This window comes from Vigna unguiculata, chromosome 8, assembly GCF_037176805.1.
Source record: "Vigna unguiculata cultivar grain cowpea cultivar isolate G323 ecotype 2 chromosome 8, ASM3717680v1, whole genome shotgun sequence".
NCBI lineage: Eukaryota > Viridiplantae > Streptophyta > Magnoliopsida > Fabales > Fabaceae > Vigna > Vigna unguiculata.
Window position 1 is genome coordinate 40,589,887 of NC_140799.1, and position 20,645 is coordinate 40,610,531.

The 20,645-nt window shown below is 30.1% G+C and overlaps 3 protein-coding genes across 3 annotated transcripts; 1 reads left to right on the forward strand and 2 right to left on the reverse strand.

Moving 5' to 3' along the window:
• Positions 1–216: 216 nt before the first annotated feature.
• On the reverse strand, positions 217–4,715 carry CNX5 (co-factor for nitrate, reductase and xanthine dehydrogenase 5). The gene is made up of 11 exons (XM_028083667.2): positions 4,369–4,715; positions 4,049–4,141; positions 3,914–3,969; positions 3,623–3,687; positions 3,411–3,485; positions 3,206–3,284; positions 2,808–2,846; positions 2,569–2,677; positions 1,738–1,856; positions 1,031–1,147; positions 217–871 (listed from the first exon to the last, which is right to left on the reverse strand). Exons 1-11 carry the CDS (start codon positions 4,598–4,600, stop codon positions 473–475), a joined length of 1,383 nt encoding a protein of 460 aa, XP_027939468.1. The 5' UTR covers positions 4,601–4,715; the 3' UTR covers positions 217–472.
• A 2,665-nt stretch (positions 4,716–7,380) lies between these two features.
• LOC114193580 (uncharacterized) lies at positions 7,381–8,462 on the forward strand. Its single transcript, XM_028083437.2, has 2 exons — positions 7,381–7,557; positions 7,998–8,462. The coding sequence occupies exons 1-2, from the start codon at positions 7,459–7,461 to the stop codon at positions 8,190–8,192; spliced, it is 294 nt and encodes a 97-aa protein (XP_027939238.1). The 5' UTR covers positions 7,381–7,458; the 3' UTR covers positions 8,193–8,462.
• A 5,250-nt stretch (positions 8,463–13,712) lies between these two features.
• LOC114195171 (endoglucanase 11-like) lies at positions 13,713–17,547 on the reverse strand. The gene is made up of 5 exons (XM_028085562.2): positions 17,301–17,547; positions 16,973–17,185; positions 16,137–16,337; positions 15,782–16,036; positions 13,713–14,615 (listed from the first exon to the last, which is right to left on the reverse strand). Exons 1-5 carry the CDS (start codon positions 17,517–17,519, stop codon positions 13,953–13,955), a joined length of 1,551 nt encoding a protein of 516 aa, XP_027941363.2. The 5' UTR covers positions 17,520–17,547; the 3' UTR covers positions 13,713–13,952.
• Positions 17,548–20,645: the final 3,098 nt, after the last annotated feature.

Genomic DNA, 20,645 nt, shown 5'->3' on the forward strand with positions numbered 1-20,645 from the left:
AACCAATTAATTAATCTTTGACTTTTCTCGTCATGAATCACCCTTTCCACAGCCCCAAAAATAAAAAGTTAACGACCAAACTTGAAGCTCGCATTGAGTTGGATTCAGTTAAAAAAAATTGGCCTAAAGGATGCAGACTTAAAAACGAAAGGCCTTGCACTTGTACCGTACTTAAGATAACTTAACATTAGATACTTTCATATTTGTAATATGATATTACCATAGCAAGCATACAAAAATTAACTATTACTGGCAACTGTAGCTACAACGGGAATTTTAAATTGTACCCAACAAAAAGAAACAGGTAAAAAGGAACAGGCTACAGTTTTCTACAACAATGCATGGCCAAGAGTACCATCCTAGACTTCAAAAAGGATATTGAAAACTTAAAATATAAAATGGAAGCAGCATCACTGATAAAATATAATAACTTCAAAGCAGGGGTATAACTTGGAAGAACTTTCTTACACGGCTAATATGTAGGGAACTTGGGATCCACGTTGTATGCCCAAGACTCTAAGCCCCCTACAATGTCCTTGGCAGATGTGAAACCCATTTTCTGAAGACACTGAACAGCCCTTTGAGAATCATTTCCCCTTCTGCACACTACGTACAACTGTGCACCACCACCTGATCCAGAAACTAGACCACTGTCCTTCTCCTCTTTCTTCAAAGCTGATGATATTTCAGGTAGCCTACCCTCTAACGTTGAGAGTGGAATGTTCAGAGACTTCGGTAGAGATACAATCTTGAAATGGTGAGCCGGTCTAACATCAACCAGTACATGTGGTTCCTTCTTAAGAACAATTTCACTGTATTCCTTGCTGCTGATTCTAGATTCACTCGGAAGTAGATTTAACTTCAAAGGAGGCTGCATATGCATTATTGAAAATATAAAAATAATTTCGTGGAAGGCAATATTATCAACAGCAGTCTCATCCAATAAAAATGGCCAATAGTACACCCAACTTAACCAGAAGCAATGCTATCTAAATACAAGGGAGGTGAAAGGCAAGAATAAAAGAAATACCACACGCAAGGGAGTCTCAGTGAACTTCTCATAATCAAATTCTCGGAATTTCTGCTGTGTAAATGTTGCATTTTCTCCACATGCTTCACAATACGTAGACCTTCCTCTAATTTTGACCTGTGCAATTAAAACACAATCAGTAAGAAATAAATAAGATCTTGCAATAGAAAAAACATAGTATAAATTGTTTTGACTTATGTATTTTCAGTGTACTACTTGAGGAAAAACATTCGGACAAATAATGAGATTTCATCAATTATATCACTTTGTGATAGCATAATTACAACATGGTTTAGAACTGTAAATATTACAAGTCTCGATTTAATAGGTGACAGAAAAGTTAGTATGAATACGAGAATCACTCAACAGTAATAGTAATGTCAATCATTGCATCCAAGTAACTTATCGAAATAAAATCCTAATTTATAAGAAATACTAAACATTCAACCCCCGCCCCCTCACCACTTGAAAAATCCTAAGAGGAGTTAGCGTCAGTCTCTAATATTTTCTCCATTATGGGTTGAATTTATTACAAATCATAACTTGGTTTCCCTTTTAAATCTGGTGTGAGAATAAGTGGAGCCCACCAAAAAATGCAATTTCCAATAAATTTTAATCGACGATAGAGGGTGTTAGAAAGATTATGTTAAGAGAGAACGTATCCAGCATTTCTCGAATCCTAATAGACATTGGAGTTCCCGACATACAATACGAATCCTTCCAGACAATGCATCCAAGAGAAGCATCCTTCCTGAGAGTGGTTCACCAACAGCAGCCGCAATCTTAATAGCCTCAAGAGCCTGGAGACAGCCAATTATACCAGGAACTGAAAATGATAAGAGCAAATGTCAAAAAAACAGAAGAATAGCCAGAAAAAAAATAAATAGGTACTAATGAGAAGTAAAGCAAGCTGAATGATAAATATTCATCATCATTAACAGAGATGATAAACAGTCCAGCATCTATAAATCATAGTTTAGCAAAAAGAAATATATATGAAACAACTTAAACATTCAAAACAAATTGAATCTTAGCTAATAAGTCTTACTAAAGGACACATTCCTGCTAAACAAAGAATAAATCGCAATATGCCTCACATCACCCTTCTAGCATGTCATTCTTATTAAGCCTCATGACCCTTTGATTCCCCATTTTAAATTTCCTTCGTTGTATAGTATAGTACCATTCGTGAGATTAGACAAACTTTTAAGCTGGTTGTGAACCGGTGAATCTACAAAAAATCTTCTTCTTCATATCTACAAAAAATCTTCTTCTTCAGTTAAACTTGATGCGTCAAAACATATTCCCCATTTATAGAGACAGATTGGCAAAAAGGAATCACGCAATCAGACTAAGTACCTAGTTGTCACCAATAATTTAAGCATACATTACCACACATCCATGACTCAACTTTGCAATGACCACGGGAGATCAGAAGAATTGTCTTTTGGTTGGCATTGCTTCTTATGTAAATGTCTCTTAGACTAGCAGTGAGAAGTAAACTTTATTCAGTTCACAAAAAGCACTAGTAAATTTACCTACTCCAAGAACTCCACCCTCAGCACAACTTTGGCATGCCGTTCTAGGTGGTGGCAATGGAAAGAGGCATCTATAGCACGGACCACCTTTGTAATTGTAGACAGTAAGCTGAAGCATACGTTTCCCTTGTTAAAACTTAAATTATGCGACATAATCAAGCATACATGATGACTTGTTCTCCATAAAGCATTATGCAACTGAAATGCTAGAAGAAAAAAAATAAAATTTAGGCATGTACCTGTCCCTCCATTCCCAATGCAGCACCTGAGACAAGAGGCTGCATCATATGAAAATAATTAATAAGCTGTCCCTTAAATCACATTATGTACATAGGTATAAAATAAATGCATATAATTGCACCTTTTCAAATTTATAAAAAATAAAACTGATGCCTAGTGATTACAAATCTTTTAGAGATAATAATTAGTAGGCATAACTTCCTTTTTTATAAATTATTAGTAGGCAACAGCATAGGAGCAAACATAACTTCCTTTTTTTTTAATGAATATCAATATCATACAGAATAATGCTGACTTTGGAGTTGCATTCTGTGAGGCCGAAATCTTAGAATAACAAGTGAAAAGGCCCATATGGCATCAATTAAATTTGCTCATACATCAAAACATTAATATTTACCTTTCCTAGTACCACGCAGCAATCACTGATCAGGTACCTGGTAGGAGCATTATCTGTTGCATCTACTATTATATCATATCTATCAAATTCGCATAATTAAAACAAAGAAAAACACGGTTAGTCATAACATTCAATGTTAAATGAAAGCATAGAAGGAAGAGGCCTCAAGAAAAAAGTAAGATCAATCAAATTATAGAAATCATACTTGCTAAGAATTTCCAAAGCATTAGAAGTCCGCAAAGCCTCTTGATGTTCCACAACTTCAATAGAGGAGTTGACCCTAACATTCAAAACATCTTAGTTCCAAGGACAATGATGTTACAAGCATTTGAAAAAAAAAAAAATTCTAACGAGGGTTCATTTTCAGTTGTCCACAAAAAATTGATGTGGTAAATAGTAGGTCAGAGAGCAACATACGAGCGACAAGCAGCACCGGCAGATTTCACTTTTGGCTTACCAACATATGCTTCTGTGTGGATAACCTGAACAAAAGTAAGAACTTGTCAAAACTAATAACCGTAGTGAAGTTAAAAGAAAAACAGTAAATGAACACAAACACAGAAGCAAGATACTTTAACATTGTACTCGCAAGAGTGTAAACACCCAAAGGCCGATGCCGGACACAAACATATATGAACAATACACAAGGTACATGTTGCACCTGCTATGCCTAAAAGGGGTGGGAGGGTAAAACAGACAATATTGTACCTGCCTATGCATATTATTCAGCTCAACCACGTCATGATCAACAATACCCAAGCGCCCTGAGTGTAGATTTTAAAAAGTAAGCTTTAAAATTATATAGACTAGAACAAGGATGATAGATAACAGAATGGTATTTACCAACACCAGCAGCTGCAAAGTATAACAATGCAGAAGCACCCAATCCACCAGCTCCCACAACCAAAATCGATGACTTCAACAGATTTGCCTGCCCTGCTCCCCACAAACGCAACAAGTTGGGAACATTTACGACAAATGCAAAAAGCACACGACAAGATACTAATTCTTATGGTTACCATAAAGCAACCTAAAAATGGAACTAAACAATATCCAATACTTGAGCATACATATGCAATAAATAGAATCTTCCTTCATTAAGTTAAATTTAGTTAGGCTAATGCAGCGCGATAATTAAGCATTTGAGATATTGAAAAGAAGACCTTCAACACCAAATGAAGGAAGCATAAGATGACGACTGTATCTGTGGATCATGTCCTGCGTCAAACCGTTGGTGGGGTACGAAGAAGGATGAGAAGAGCCATTGGTCGGTGCGGCGTCGTTTCGGAGATTAATCTCTCTGAGTTGAGCTTCAAGCGCAGAGATTTTATGCTCAATTTTTGCCTTTGCATCCTTCAGTGAATCCAATTCCCGAAGAATCTCCGACGCCGACATGGCAACAACACAGACTCAAACTGTGACTTTGCACTCTTCTCTTCCGTTAGCTTCACCCTTCAACCTGTTCCAGCGCCACACGCACCAAAACCAAACCAGGGTTTTCTACCCCAAATTTTACTATTCAAAATAAGTTTGGGAAGGATGTTTTAATAATTAATTATCGTCCATATTTAATTACAAATCTGATTTTTAATATGAATATATATTTTTTTACTTTTATACTCATTTTATTTAGTTTTTATATTCTTTATTTCAATTTTTTTAGTCCTTGTGAATTTTTAAAATAATGGCTAAAAGGATTATAAATGAAATATATAAATATTAAATAATGCAGATTCAAGGATTACATTTTTTTCATTTCTAATCATTTCAACAAAAATAAGTAAAATGTGTTATATTTGAAAATATAAATTAAATTATAATAGGATAACACTGTTCCACATTGTAACATAAAAAAACTATTGAGTGGTTGAATTATACGTTAATATTTTTAATTAAAAAAAATAGAACAAAAATAAAATGTTCGTATTTTAAGGTATCAGAGTCAATTTTCTTATGAGTATCTAAATATCATCAACTTATTATTGTTTGTGATATTGAGATTTATGGTATGACAAGCAATACAGTGATGCAATAACACTTAAATTTTAACGTAATTACATATTGAAAACCTAAGCATAATATCACCATTGAATTAAAACAATTTTATATCGATTAATTGTATTATGCGGTGTTGCCTTCCTTTTATTTAAGCATGTGCTTTATTTAAAAGCATCTTATAATATTTAAAAGTATTTAGAATATATTATAAGTGGTTCTACTTATTAGGGATTAGGAATAATAGTGACATATCAAATAATACTAAATAGCAAACAGACAGTGGGTGATGTAAAAAATCGGCAACATCTCATTTAAATTTATATATATCATTTTTTTTCATTAACACATACTTGTAAATTAAAAAATATATATATATATCCTTTATTGACTAGATATAAATAACATAATTTTGCTTATTGAACTATAAAATAATCAATTTATTCTTTTTTAAATTTCTTAGTGTAACGATTAATTTAGTTGAATAAGAAAAGAAAAGTTTAAGATGTTTGTTTTAACAAAATAGTAAGAAAAAAATAATCACGCTTTTTCATTATAAACATTAATGTCACGAGAGATTTATCACATTTGTTATTTATTTATTTTAAATTAGAATAGTATTTACTGATGTTAAAATGTATTTTAATCTGATTCTAACTCATAAGTTAAATCAGCTTATCACTAGTGCAAGTTAGGTTAAATTGAAAAAATTTAGTGTTTTGAATGTGAATCAGGAAGAGTCTCATACATTTAAGTCAAGAATCGAAAATAGGTTGACTCATAAATGATTTAGGTTCATAATTTGATTTTTTAAGTACTAGAATATTCTTCAATCATATTTCAAAGTTTAATTGTTTAATTTATTTATTTGATATTTTAATTTTCAACTATTTTTTTTATAATTCTTTTTGAAAAATTAGTTTAATATTTTGATTTTTATATTATAAAAAATTAAATTGCGTTGGTCTATTTTATTGTACTATAGTAAATATATAAATAATTTTCAAATCAAAATATGTATAAGTGAATTAATCCACTAATCTATCAAATTCATGGTAGGTTAAATAACGTTACAAAAGTTTTAACAAGCTAAAAATAAATTCAGCTTATAATAAATCAATCCATACAAACCAAATAAACTTACTTTGACACCTTTATATAAACAGAATTATAGTTAATATTTGTAAATATAAAATACAATCAAATTAAAAATATTATTAAATGCTGACTTTAATATACTATATAATTATTATTGTTATTTTATAAGTATTTCTGATATATAAATAGATGTACATTAAAATTACATGATTTAACCTTGACATTGTTTATTTAGATTTTAGTCTAAAATTGTATTAATCTGACCAAAATATTGTACTGATTTAACAAAATATTGTGATACTAAAAAGTACTTTTGATGTTATATTTTTTTATTATAGCTAAGTGACAATTAATCTTTCATATTATCATAAAATTATCGATAAGTTTCAAAATGTCCTTTAGTAATTAAGTAATATTAAATGTATTACAATTAATATATTACTTTAAATATAAAATTAAATAATAATTATATTATTTAAGTAAAATATTTCACTTATTTAACTAAATTGTGTGGCAATGGATGGAAATAGTTGATAGTTTTAAAATAATAATATTTTAATCTATTTTTAATTTATCAACTTTAATTATTATTAAATTATTATATTATATTATTAAAAAGAATTAAAATAAATAATTTAACGATCGAAGTAATAAGTTAAAATAAATCAAAAATAGATTAAAATATTATTATTCATAGATTTAATAGATGGTATTAACCAATAACAAATACTGTACCGTGTCCAGGTGCAGTCTTGTTTTTTTCTCTATTTTAGCAGACATTAAACACCAGACTGCTCCAATTATAATTCAAACTCAATTATAATTATCAATTTTACTCAATTTTATTTATCAAACCTTATCTCTTTATTCAATTCAATCCAGTCCAAATTTTGTCAGAATAATGATACTTTGATTTACTTTGAGTAAAAAAAATAGATTTTTTTTTTTTCAAATTCAAATCCTACGATTTTTTTTTTCCTTAGTTGATAATTTATTGGATTGGTATTAACCAATGGCAAAACCGTGAATATCTGCGGTGTGTTCAGGTGCAATCTTGTCTTCTTGTTTTCTATTTAAGCAGACATTACACACCACAGTGCTCCAAGAACAATATTTTTACCAACTACTCACTCTCAAACAAACACAGGGAGAGAGAAATCATGGTTGGTGCTCACTTCAACACCATTCTCCATGCCACTTCAAGATCATCTTTGCTAAAATCCACTACCACTAACCCATTCTTCAACAACACAATCAAGGTATCTCCGATTTTTGTTTCTTCTACTTCAATTTCCCTCTCTGATGCAGTGTACTAATTTATGTAATTCTGTTACCCACTTTCCATGAAAACTTTTATTCTTCTGTAAGAACAAACAACCCCACCTGGAAATTAAATTAGACACATGAAAAGTGGAATCTTATCTTCATCATTTTCAGATTCATTTTGCTTGGAATCTTAACTTTTTTGTGTGTTTGAGATGGAAAAATTCTGAGGTTTTCAGCTTTCTGCATAACCCAGTTCTTGAAAATGGAAACATTGACATAGGAATGTTGAAAGTGCAAGCAACTCAAAGGGGTTTGCTATAGGAGTAGTGAAAACTAATGAAATTTTACTGTGGTGAAAATATGTTGAAGAGTGAACAGAGAGTGGGTTCTGGTTTTTGGTTATTGAACTAAGGAATTGAGAATTTTGTTTCAGAACTATGGACAAGCAATCAATGGAAACCGTAGCCGTTTGATGGAAGAGAGGGCACCCTCCACAGCTGAAGAGTTTCAAAGAGTTGCTGAGGAAAAGGCCAGAGAGACGAAGGAAGGGCCAGGAACTCAGAATGTTGAAAAGCTATGTGATGGTGCACAAATCGGTGACTCCAAGGTTGGATCTGTCAAGAACTGAGATTAGAATTTAGAAACCCTTTCTCTGAACTATCAGATTTCTACTGTATGCGCAACTAGAATAAGATTATGTTATTTTCCATGAACTTAATTGTAAGTGTTTTCTGCACCTAGAATAAATGATATTATTGTTGGATCTTCTCAGAGAAATACGTCTGAATTCCTAAGATGGTGTCGAATGATTTCATCAAAATCGGAAAAAAAAAGGTAAAAGGTGAAAGACGTATATGTATTGTTTTGTAATGAATAAAGAGACTTGGTTGGGATTTTATTGTTTTCCAGCAACATTAGTTTGGCATGTCTCATGTGTTGTATGACAGAGCAGAATAAACAATTGTGTGTACAATGTGGTTAGCCTTTTTTTTTAGGGTGTCAAAAGAAGTAAAATGTGTTGATATTTAAACACAAATTTTTGTCTTAGAGTGGTGTTTGCAAGGTAAAATGTGTCTTTTCGATGAAAGAAAATAGTTGATGGTCCCTCCATTGTGGCCATGTTTTGTCCTAACTTATTTTTGTGGTTGGGAGGTATCATCCACTATCACATACATTGATACGAGGGACAACCTCGCCAAACTTTAGTACTTGGATCCCATTTACCATTATTTTGTTTCCTCTCAAATCAAATTAAATAGAGATGGATATGAAGAAAATATTCTATATAAAAATATCATAACAAACTAGTGTGATGAATATAGAAACGTATGAGTAATTGAATCTTATATTATTAAAAAAAATTATATTGAAACTCTTCTTGACACAATAAGTGGGAAACTCTTCCCAACACTTTTTAATTACCATTCAAAAATTATACTATTAATTAAAAGTATATAGTATTGTTAATATTAATTGCAATATTAATAGCTTTATTTATTGCTAAGATAAGAACAGAATTTACATATTAATTAATTCTAAATCTTATCCTTAAGTGGTGCAAGCTTATCATTTACTCTAATATGATCTTATCTTAACAAGCTTGTTCATTCTGATATGGCCTTGTTTTGGTTATCTTTTTATCAATTTAAACAACATACGTATACGTAATATATTTATTAAAAAATGTCAAAGTATTACAGATTTTTTTTTTCTTGAATAAATATATTTGAAATGCATTATGAAAGAAAATATGACACGGGATTGAATATTACAAAATGAAAGAAAAATGGACATGACACTGTGGATTGGTGATTAACCAGCACACTATCCATTATGTATGATTGAAAATATGACACGGGATTGAATTAGTATAGTGTATTTGATTGAAAAAAAAAATAAAGAAAAGAAAATAGTGTAATCTATTATATTTTTTTCTCATATATTCTTATACATTTCTAAATTTTTAATTATTTATTTTTGGAAGAAAGTGACTAATCATCATTAGTGAATCTCTTCTTCATAATTACATTTTTTTCGGCCATAATATTCAAACTCAAGATCTTACTTTTAAGAATCTTGGTTGTCACTTTATTCAAATTCAAGATTTTGCTCTAGTAATTTTCATAACACATTTTATCCGTTTTATTGACGCTTTAAATTCCTAACTTTTTGGAATTGTAAAATCAACGAGAAAAAGAAATTAGGGAAAGGAAATATATATTACTTTTATAGTATTTATTTAAAAACGAAAAATAGAGAATAAGAATGTGTTCTATTTATTTATTTGTAAAATTATATCATTTTTATAGCATGCAAAATATAATAGATTCATATTAAAGCAAAAAACGTAGCAAAAGAAAAACTTTTTAGTACTGTTTATTTATTTTTATCACCCCTTTCATAAATCTAAATAAGGAAAGTGATCGACTTTCTTTTTTATTTCCATTCATCTGCATCACATATTATTTTTCACTTTTTTTTTTCCCCACTATTTAACTCCCACACAAAAAGCTAAATATTAATAGTGACAATAAAAACTTTCTTGCAGTGGATGAATAGATATCGTGTCATGAAAATTAAAGCAGTGGGCCAAATCAAACTTTGCCACTCAAATTCAAAGAGACGATGATGAAAACCATCACATTTATTGTCATTTTTTTTTCTTAAAGTAATTCTGCAGAGATATTCTTAAAGCAAGTGAGAAAAAAATAAAAAATAAAAAATAAAAGGTTTTGCTTTTTACTCAAGAGTTTACTTGCTTCACTTCATCTTATTGTAGAATGTGAGATAGAAGATGAAAGGAGTTTGTTAGGTGAAAATAGAATGAAATATTGTGAACAAACTCTCACTACATGTGGCCACGAGCCCATAAGAAAGTTTGGCAGCTTCATATACTCAAATAGATAATGAAAAAAAAAAAAAAAACATATTTTATGATTCGTTATCTATGACTCATTATTTTTGACGGATGAAGAATAACACATGTAATGATATGTAATGAGTTAGGTGAAAAGATCATCTTACGTAATCACTTGAGAATAAACCCTCTTCTTCACAAAATGATGAATTTATCGAGTTGATTAACGGGAGACATGATATTAATAAGATATATGTTCAATTCATTTCAAAGATGGAGATTATTTTTAAGTAATTTTAAGGTTAAATATGTTTTTCTATTTCTCAATTTTAATTAAAAATTAGAAGTTTTTTTTTTCGAAATTTTGACTTAATTTAATATTTTAATTTTATAAATGTATGAATTTAATATTTTTAATCAACTATGATTAAATTTATTAGATATTTTAAACGTTTTTCATGATATCATTTAAGTTGTTGTTTACATCGTTTGACATATTTCTATTGTAATGTTAACATATAAACATGTTTAAAATGTTAAACAAACTTAAAAAAATCGATAAAAGAACTAAATTTATACATTTTTAAAGATTAAAAATTAAACTGATATAAAATTTTTAAAAATAACTAATTTTAATTTTTATTAAAAAATTAAAAAACAAAAATATCTTTTAATTAAAATTTTTAAAGTAAATAGTTTATGGATATTATCTCTACGAAGTATTTCTATCTAATGACGCTTACATTCATATTCAAATTCCTAAAAATAAATTATTGGACCAGATGCTCCCATAACAAGCACAAACTGCTTATAAGTTTTGTACATTAAATAAGATGACAAGATAATGTTCTCAATTTTTTTTTTAAACGTTAAAAGAATTCGTTCAGGTTTTTATTTTTCGAGAAAGGTGAATAACTCACTTTCTTTTACAAAATTATGAAATTATTTTATCAAATTTATTGATGTAGCCATTAAAAAAAAAAAAAACTATATAAATGAGTAGTAATACGTCATGTTTGTATAGCACGACATGAAAAAAGTTTTATTTTTTCAAACAACTTCAAATTATTAATGGTAATGAAGTTATGTTTTGAAATCATAATTAACTTTTAATTTTCTTTTTTTAATTTATATAAAAGATGTAATTCTTTATATGTAAAAGAAAGTAAAATTAAAACTTATAATTTTAAAACATGACTTCATCATTTTGATAACTTAAAACTGTGTTAGGAAAACAAAATTCTATATTTGTATAATGTTTTAAAAATATCCTAATATTGATAAATTTAAGAAAAAAATAACATCATTTTCATAAAATTATATATAGTTTTAAATTTTAATCTTCAGTAGCTTATATTAGTTAAAAAGCTTTAGTGGACTACAGTTATTATAAAAGAAGAAGAAAAAAATGAAAGAAAGGAAAACAAAAACACGTTGGCAATTAAGATGAGAACAGACCAAGTTTAAAGTCTGAGTTAATTTGATCTATTTAATAAAAATGTTACGTTTGGACTTAAAAAATATGTTTGATTAAGAAAATCAGGTTTCAAGTTATTAAAAACCTATTGAGAACATAAATTAAAAATCCCATATCATAAGTAAAATAAATATTTAGGATAAAAAACATATTATTAATAAATTAAATTTAATATTTATTTTAAAATTTATATTTTATAACTATTTAAATTTGGTCTAATCTATTTAAAAGTTCACTTGATAATCTATTTAGATATTAAAATATGAAGGAAAAAAAAATCTTAAAATATAATTTAGATTGAACTCTTAAAATGCATGGTCAGAATCCATAAACGTTTAGGAATCTGGACTCCTTGGCCCTCTAAAACGAAGATGTTTGGGTCATTTCTTCCTGCAATCCTATTTTATCTTCCTGTACCCCATAACTTTCAAAACTCCCATTTTACCCTCAGTGAAATTAAAAATCCTAACGTTATAATATATATAATATAATACTCCTTGCGTATCAATTGGCCTGGAAAATGACCAATGGCAAAATTTTTTCCCATTTATCCTTATTATAATAAATTATGTCCGTTAATTAATGACAAGAGTTATATTGTCAATTAATAATAAGAGTTATGTTATATAACATAAACAGTTATTTTACGTAATATAACAATTATTGTATCCGTTATGTACCATAATTGATTATTATATTATATAATGTAATTAATAATTATTTATTGTAATTTTATTAATTATTAATATTTTATTGCTCTTTAACTTTAATATTATGATCAAATAAATTTTTTTTATTAAGTATAATTTGTATTAAAAACTATATAATAATTTTTATTTTAATATTTAATTATATCTTTTGTATAAAATATTTTAATTATTTTATAAATATTTTAATTTATAACTTTCGATTTTATTACATCAATCAAATTATTTATAATTTGTTTTACTCTTAATTCTCATCCTCTTAACCTAAGCTATTACATTTTTTTTTTCTTCATGCTCTAACTATCGCCTCAACCAAACATAAAAAACAAATGACATTATAGTTTCAAAATTTTGTTAGAAAATTATTTTTGCGACGCTTTCTTTACAATATTCCAGGTAAAAGTGCCAGGAGTTGGCACACCACGCACTCTCAATGCGCGTCAACCAATCAAGAAAAAGAAAAAAACCGTTAAATGGGAACATGGACTCTGCTGGGTTTTCACATTTTGAACTTTGTGATTGTGACCAATGCTTGAATTTTGAGGACTTAAAAATACCGAAACATCGTGGCAATAAATCCTGCTTGATTTTCGTTTCGGCTGGCTTTTCCATGTGACCATTCCCCCGCAAATTCAGTTACAACAGAAAGTGCTTTTGGGCCTTTAGCTCATATACCCTTGCAACCGTAATTAAAGGGAAAGAAAATTGAACATAAAAATAAAAATCAGACACAACCAAACCCAAGAATCTCGTGAATGTTTTAAAACAGTCTTTTCAGAATTGTGGGATCTTCTATCTCCATTCTTCCATGCTCCAACTGTTGCATATTATTATTACACTTACTCTTTTGTGTCGGTTGATGCAAGTACTTACATCGCCGATCTATAAAACTTGACATTTTTTTCAACTGTTTTTCTTTTTACGTTATATTTGTTGTCAATACATTGTGTTTTTATAACTTTTTATGGATAAAATTGCAAATCCTTCTTAATATAAATTTTTCGATAAAAATTATTAATTTTTTATAATTTTGTATTCATAGTAATAAATTTAAATTCTAAACTTTGAATGAATGCATAACAAATATGACAAAAATAAAAAAGCACGTTTGTTAATTGTAAGTCAAAGGGACACAACCCACTTTCACTACTTATGCAACTCATTCCAAATGCTAGTAGAAGAAGGGGTACACTTTCCTATTTCACCTAATGCCTCTAACATTGACTCTATAGTTTGTATCTTATACTGTATACTTAAATTACGATGGCGGCAAAAAAGTAAGCACTGCCATGAAAAAATTCTCTGGTAGGGCACATAATGGAGCAAAATTTTTCTCTATAACCTTAACTAGCTAGAAGCTATCAAAGGGGTTTTATTGTGATGAACATCACCATGTGACTGATGATGCAATCTAGCAAAAACCCCTACTAAAGCTGCAGTGTTGTAGGTGCATGCCTCTGTTTGGACGTAATTTGATCTCTCATCTTTAAATTGGTCTTTGATGTCAGGCCCACCAACGAGGGCCCCAATTAGTACATTTGGATTGGGTTCACCGCGTCCATACCAGCTATCATAACCCTGAATGCACCCAATAAAACCCTTGTTTTCCTTTGATGATTCAATGGATGCGCCCCTATGGTGCACCCTCTGGGGGAAATCGGGACCGTAGCCTACCAAGTAACTCATACCCATTGGATTAGATCCTAAGATGTAATCAACCTGTGATTTCGCAAAGGCAAACATCTCGTGTGGACCCACCTCTCCCCTTTCGCAATGCAGCTTCTGATGTGTGGCTTGGAGGTGATCAGAATACAGTGTGAGAAGAAACGACGCCGTTGCCACGTACTGCATGTTGTTCCATTGGCGGGTGTACAATAACCCCCCTGGGGTGCGCTCCACGTTACTCACGTTGTTGAGGTTGAGGCACGCGCAGAGATAGTGCTCGGCTTTTGAACGATACTGTTTAAGTACGACTTCATGCTGCTTGTGTTTCTTTTCTTCCGTTGATAACTGTCATAAGGAAAATGTCGGTAAGCAATTTTCATTATTTCATTCTAAAATGAATCAATAAAATTAAAATAGATGCTTAAATCACTCTCAATTATAAACTAGGTACAAGTAATTGATGATATCATCGATAATCACGTTACATTAAAAGAGTTAAATATATTTGAAATTTCTAAAATTATATGCGGAATTTTATATTCCAAACTTATATTTGATATTCAAACATTCAAAACAAATAGATGAATATAGAGTTAAATATATTTTGATTATTTAATTTTAACTGAAAATTGAAATAAATCTTTTTTTGAAATTTTGGACCAATTTAGTCTCTTATACTTAGAAATGCATGAATTGATTCTTTTTAATACAAGTTTATTAAGTTTATTTGATGTTTTAAACAAGTTTATAACATTTGAGTTGTTTATACTGTTTAATACATTTTTGCTTTAATTTTAGTTGAAGATCGTCTCTAAAATACGTTTAAAACATCAAATAAACTTAACAAACTTGGATTAAAATAATTAAATTCACGAATTTATAGATATGACAACTAAATTTATTCAAAACTTCAAGAGACTAATTCTGATTTTCATTTTAAGAAATTAAAAACATATTTAACCCATAAATATAATCTTTTTTAACGACATTAAATTTTGGAAATTTTGTTTGCATTACATACTGATATTTGATGGTAAAATGGGATGAAGACATGGTAAAATATGTTAAATGGTGTAAACACTTTAAATGTTAGTCCAAAACACCATTTAACACGAAAAAATATTATGAGGGTTATATCTGTTAATTTTTAAAGTTTTGAAATCAAAGTATATCAAAATTTGAGACAGATAAACTTTAATTTTGTATCAAAATTTAAAGATTAAAATTATATTTAATTATTTTGAAAATGATATTTTTATTTCATTTTTTTTTTACTTTGTTATATTTTTGTAAACCACGCTTTCTTTTGTTTTTACTTTTTACAACAAAAAAACATGAAGTGATACCATCAGTCTAGTACTTCTATCGTACCTTCTTTCCAGGACAGTTCAAAACTTTGAAAGGTAGAAGAATGATTAAGCAGAGATTAGAAAACACAAATTACAATAAAGTAAAAGAAAAGAAAGGGATTTAAATTGGGAAGTGTGAGGAAAGAGATGATTATTGTTTACCATGGAAGCAATGGCTTGAACACCAGCATATTTAACATCCCAGCTGAACTCACTGATGGCCCAAGTGGTCCCACCAAAGTCATGAGCCTTCTCCACAAAATAGTTTAAATATTGGTCCTTCTCTGTGGCCTTATAAAGCCAAATAGCTGCCCACAGCAACTCGTCCATGTAGCCACTAACGGAAGTATAATACCCTTTAGCCACTCCAACACTCTCATCATACTTCCCTTTGTATTTGTCACCAAACTCAAACAACTACAACAAACACCAACCACATCCCTATTATAATCTCAATTATCCACGATCAAATTCACATTAATCCAACTAGTTTAGTTAATGTCAATAAAACAAATACCTGTTCTGCATGATGCAAAAGTTGTTGAGAGTAATGTGGATTTGTTCTCCTAAACACCATGGATGCCGCCGCCAACGCCGCCGCGGTCTCGCCGGCCACATCCGACCCAGGGTTGTCGCCGTCAACCTTGTAAGCTCGCCGTGACGTCGTCATGTCCTCCGGCCGCTGCCAACAGTAGTGATCGGTGTAGCCGTCACCCACCTAAACATGTTCACTCATAATAAGATTATGTATATAACAATTTTTACAAGAAAGGTCCGCATATCATGATTTTTAAACCTAATTTAATTTCATAAAATTGATTTATAAGATGAGATTTACATCTTTTTGTATAATATGAAATTATTTTTGTTTCTAGTATGTAGAACTAGAAATTATTAAATGATATATTTGGAGTCCGATAACGGATAAAATATAATATCTAAAAAATTGTTAGAATAAATAACAACTTAATTCTGATATCATGTTAGAAGTAAATTTTAAATTTAAGTTAATCTTAAAAAAATCAATTTATAAAATGAGATTTGCATTCCAGACATACTTACATATTCCACTCACGCTTACATAACCTTATCACCGGTAGATGTAGTACTTCTCACAAAAATTTCATCGCGTAAAATTTTCTTATAACTTCTAGTAAAGTTTAAACAAATGTTATAAAACTCCATGTTCATGGCAGGAAAACAAGGAGAGATCCGTAGAATCTTCCGACATTAGGATCGATTCCTCCGGTTAGTTTGGAAGAGGCATTGAGTTCTCAACGGCGGCGCGTGGGATGATTAATTTAAAAAAGTGAAAAATATCTTGAATTGCATGGAGTGAATTGAATTACATACCTCAACCCAAAGAACATTGGGGTGTGTGTGGGCCTTTATGAAATAGTCCGTTCCCCACTTGATGGCCTCGAGCGTGTGAGCGTACTCGCCGGCCGCTGCGATTTGTTGGCCGTACTCTATGGCAGCCCACGAGAGGAGTGTGACGGTGAATGCCATCGGCAAACCGAATTTCACGTTGTCCCCTGCATCATAGTACCCTCCCACCAAGTCCACCTAAAAGTCCCCAAAAACAAGAACCATAATGTTGGAAGAAAACCCAAAAAAAAACGAATATAAAAGAAAACATGGTTTTGGGTTCAGATTTTATAGGAAGCAATGGAGCATGTACCCCTTGTTCTAGGCCATCGGTGAGGGCAGAATGGTGACGCCAAGTGACCCTTTGGTTGTAGGGTAAGCGTCCTGAACGCTGCGACTCGAAATAGAGTAGGCTCTGTGACAGGGCTTGGCCATAGTTGAAGGACTCACATAAATGGAGGAAGATTGTGGTGAAAGAGAGTAACCAAATACATGGTGCCAAATACCGTATCTGAACCTTCTCTTTCTTCATCTTTCAATCTTTCTCTCCTCTTTCTTTCTCTTTATATATGGTTTGTTCAGTGTTTGGGATTACAATTTACCATGTCATTTTCATAGGTTTTATTGTACTCTCTTTTGTTTTGTTCGTCAACCAATACAGTGTTAGAAAATTGTACTTTCAGACGTGGCGCGTGAAAAACATGTTAGGGTTAATTTTTCCGAAATGGAATGTTTTGTACACTAAAGGGAACTAGTTATGGAATTTATATTTTGTCTTTCAGATTATTTTCTTTCAACAGCTATAAAATGTATTTTTTTTAAATTTAATTATGATTTAATTGAACCTAAGTTTGAATTAAAAGACTAAAACATGAAATTATATGTACACTACAAATTGACGAGTAAGGTACACTAAAAATTCCTGTTCAATGACTATTTCCCATTGTTCAAACTGTCCCCTTTTTTTTTTCACGTGTTTTCATCCGTTTACTTAGTATATATTAATATCACTTGCAGTAACTGTTATTGGTATAAAGAGTTTTAAGAAATAATTAAGATTAAATTTTTGTATTTAATTTAACTGTATTTTGTAATGATATACTTTTGGTTCTTTGACTACAATTAATGAAACCGGTAAACAAATTAAAGCATAAGTATAAACGTATAATGTATTAAAAGAGTTTATTTTTTTCTTTTTCTAAACTTGTATATAAATGTTGTCTGGGTTCAGTAATTAGAATTAGAATTTCACATAGATGAAACGCAAAGTTTTAAAACAAAAAATTATATGAAACTCTAATTATTAATAAAAACAATATTTATAACACTGTAGATAAATTTTTTTCCTGATGAAAATAAATAGGCCAGCGATTCATTGATGAAAATGGGCCAGATATATGGGCCGATGAACACATGTGTTTCTGGCTCAATATTAAATTGGATGATACTTCTTCCATCTATCAATTTTCTTTCTGCACCCCATCAAAGCTTCTGGAAAAAAAAAATCCGGAAAAAAAATTCCGGAATAGAAGCGGATGAATGTCTTCTGAAAAAGTGAGTGAGTGTCTTCTGAAAAAAATATTTCCAGAGGTGATTTAATGTGTTCCGGAAATAAGATCCTGAATAATACGTGAAGGAAGAATTTTGATGGGTTGCAATAAGTAACAGCCTATTAAACTTATAAGGTTTATTTAAATTTTCATTGGGCTCATCCACCTCTTCAGCCTGCGAACATGTCATATTGGGCCCCAAACTATTACAGTCCCATCGAGAATAGTGTTGTTTTATTTGGGTTAATTCATAAAAACAACAACTGTTTCGAGCCAAAGAAAAAAAAAAAATCCTTTTCACAATCCATTGTTGGAAATTTCTTCAGTGGCCTAAGAGTTGATAAGGTTTGATCACCATTTAAAAATAATGTTAAATTTGTCTTATTTAATCCATTGATTCTAAAAATACTCGAGGAACGTGTTAGGTTAAATGATCATCAACGTAAATTGGTCGTCTTCTACCAAACTCGTTACTTTTTGTACTGGCGCTATTATAAATCTTCCATTTTTATGAGATTGTTTTAAATATATCTGTAAGCGTATGTTCATTACATCACGATACTTGTTCCCTGATGTTCCTTCTTCGAATAGATTTCCATGTTTTCTAACCATAGATTTATAACTAACACGACCTTTATCGTTTATGTTCTGGTTGAGCGATTTATCTAGCTTTTCAAGCACAGCGACAGACTCCTAAAGTAATGGAAAGAGAAATAAAACACCCACTTTTGGATTTAGGATTTACTTCAAAAAAATTCGAATAAACTCCCTCAACTATTATGAGACATAATATTTTGGGTTAAATATATTTTTAGTCCTCAGTGAATTTTGAAATTAGTCTATTTCAAAAATTTTGATCAATTTAGTTCTTCTTCTATCAAAATATGTGGATTTAGTCATTTTAATCAGATTTTGTTGGATTTATTTGATGTCTCATACGTATTTCAGGATTGTATTTGAGTTGTTTATATTGTTTTACACATTTTGTTTTAATGTTAAGTCAAATACTATTATGAAACGCGCTTGAAATATCAAATAAACTTAACAAAATTTGATTAAAATAACTAAATCCACATATTTGAAAAGATAAAGGACTAAAATTGATCCAAAGTTAAGAGACCAAATACATATTTAACCCTAATATTTATACATGTAAGAGGTACTCCAACGATTGAAGTGAGTATTTTTTGACTATAGGGTATTAAATACTCTAATTAATGTCATCTAACTACCTTACTAACATCTTCTATTTATAGTTTTGATCATGAGTTTTTTTACTTACCATTCAACTAATCATGGCCCAATAGTGCTTAAACATGATTAATCGATTGATTCGTGCTAATACATTTTTTTGAGTTTGGATAGTGACTTGCATCATTTCACGATCAATCATTCAGATAATGTTAATCAATTTGACATCATATACTTATGTGTTTGCATTTTTTAAGTTTTGAAAAAAAAATTAAAAGTAGTAATAAGAAAGACACAAATATAAGTGTATAAAGTATAAATAAATAAATCCATGACAACTTTTTTTATTAAGAAATATATACACACAAAAAATAATTCTCTTTAAATAGGTATGAATATATAGGTATAGATATACGAGTGAATTGATATCATATTATCCATATATCTGCGATTCATCCACAAATAGTTGGAAAAAGAAAAGGCTTTCAATTAGGTCACAAGTGAAGTAACCCTCTCTCTTCAAAACAACAAAATCGCACCACTTCCACAATCAAACCCTAGCAAGCTGAAATTGGTGACCAATGGAACCAACCACAGAAACATTAAGTGAATTTCCACCATAAATACCGTCAAAATCTCAATGGGAACGGAAACGTAAGGGGAAAGCATCAGAAATTGGCCTTATAAATATCTAGCTTCAGGGATGAACGTGAACTCACCAAAAAATCTCAGGTTTTAATTAAAGACACTTTACAGATCAAAGCATGAATGATACCTTAACCTACTATTCAATTTTAGTTTTGCTGAAAACAATTTTTAGAAAATTTAAAACGCCAAAGAAAGAAAACCACTCACAAAAATGAATAGTTCTAGTTATCATTAAGAAATTGAACAATGTGAATGAATCTTATACCGAC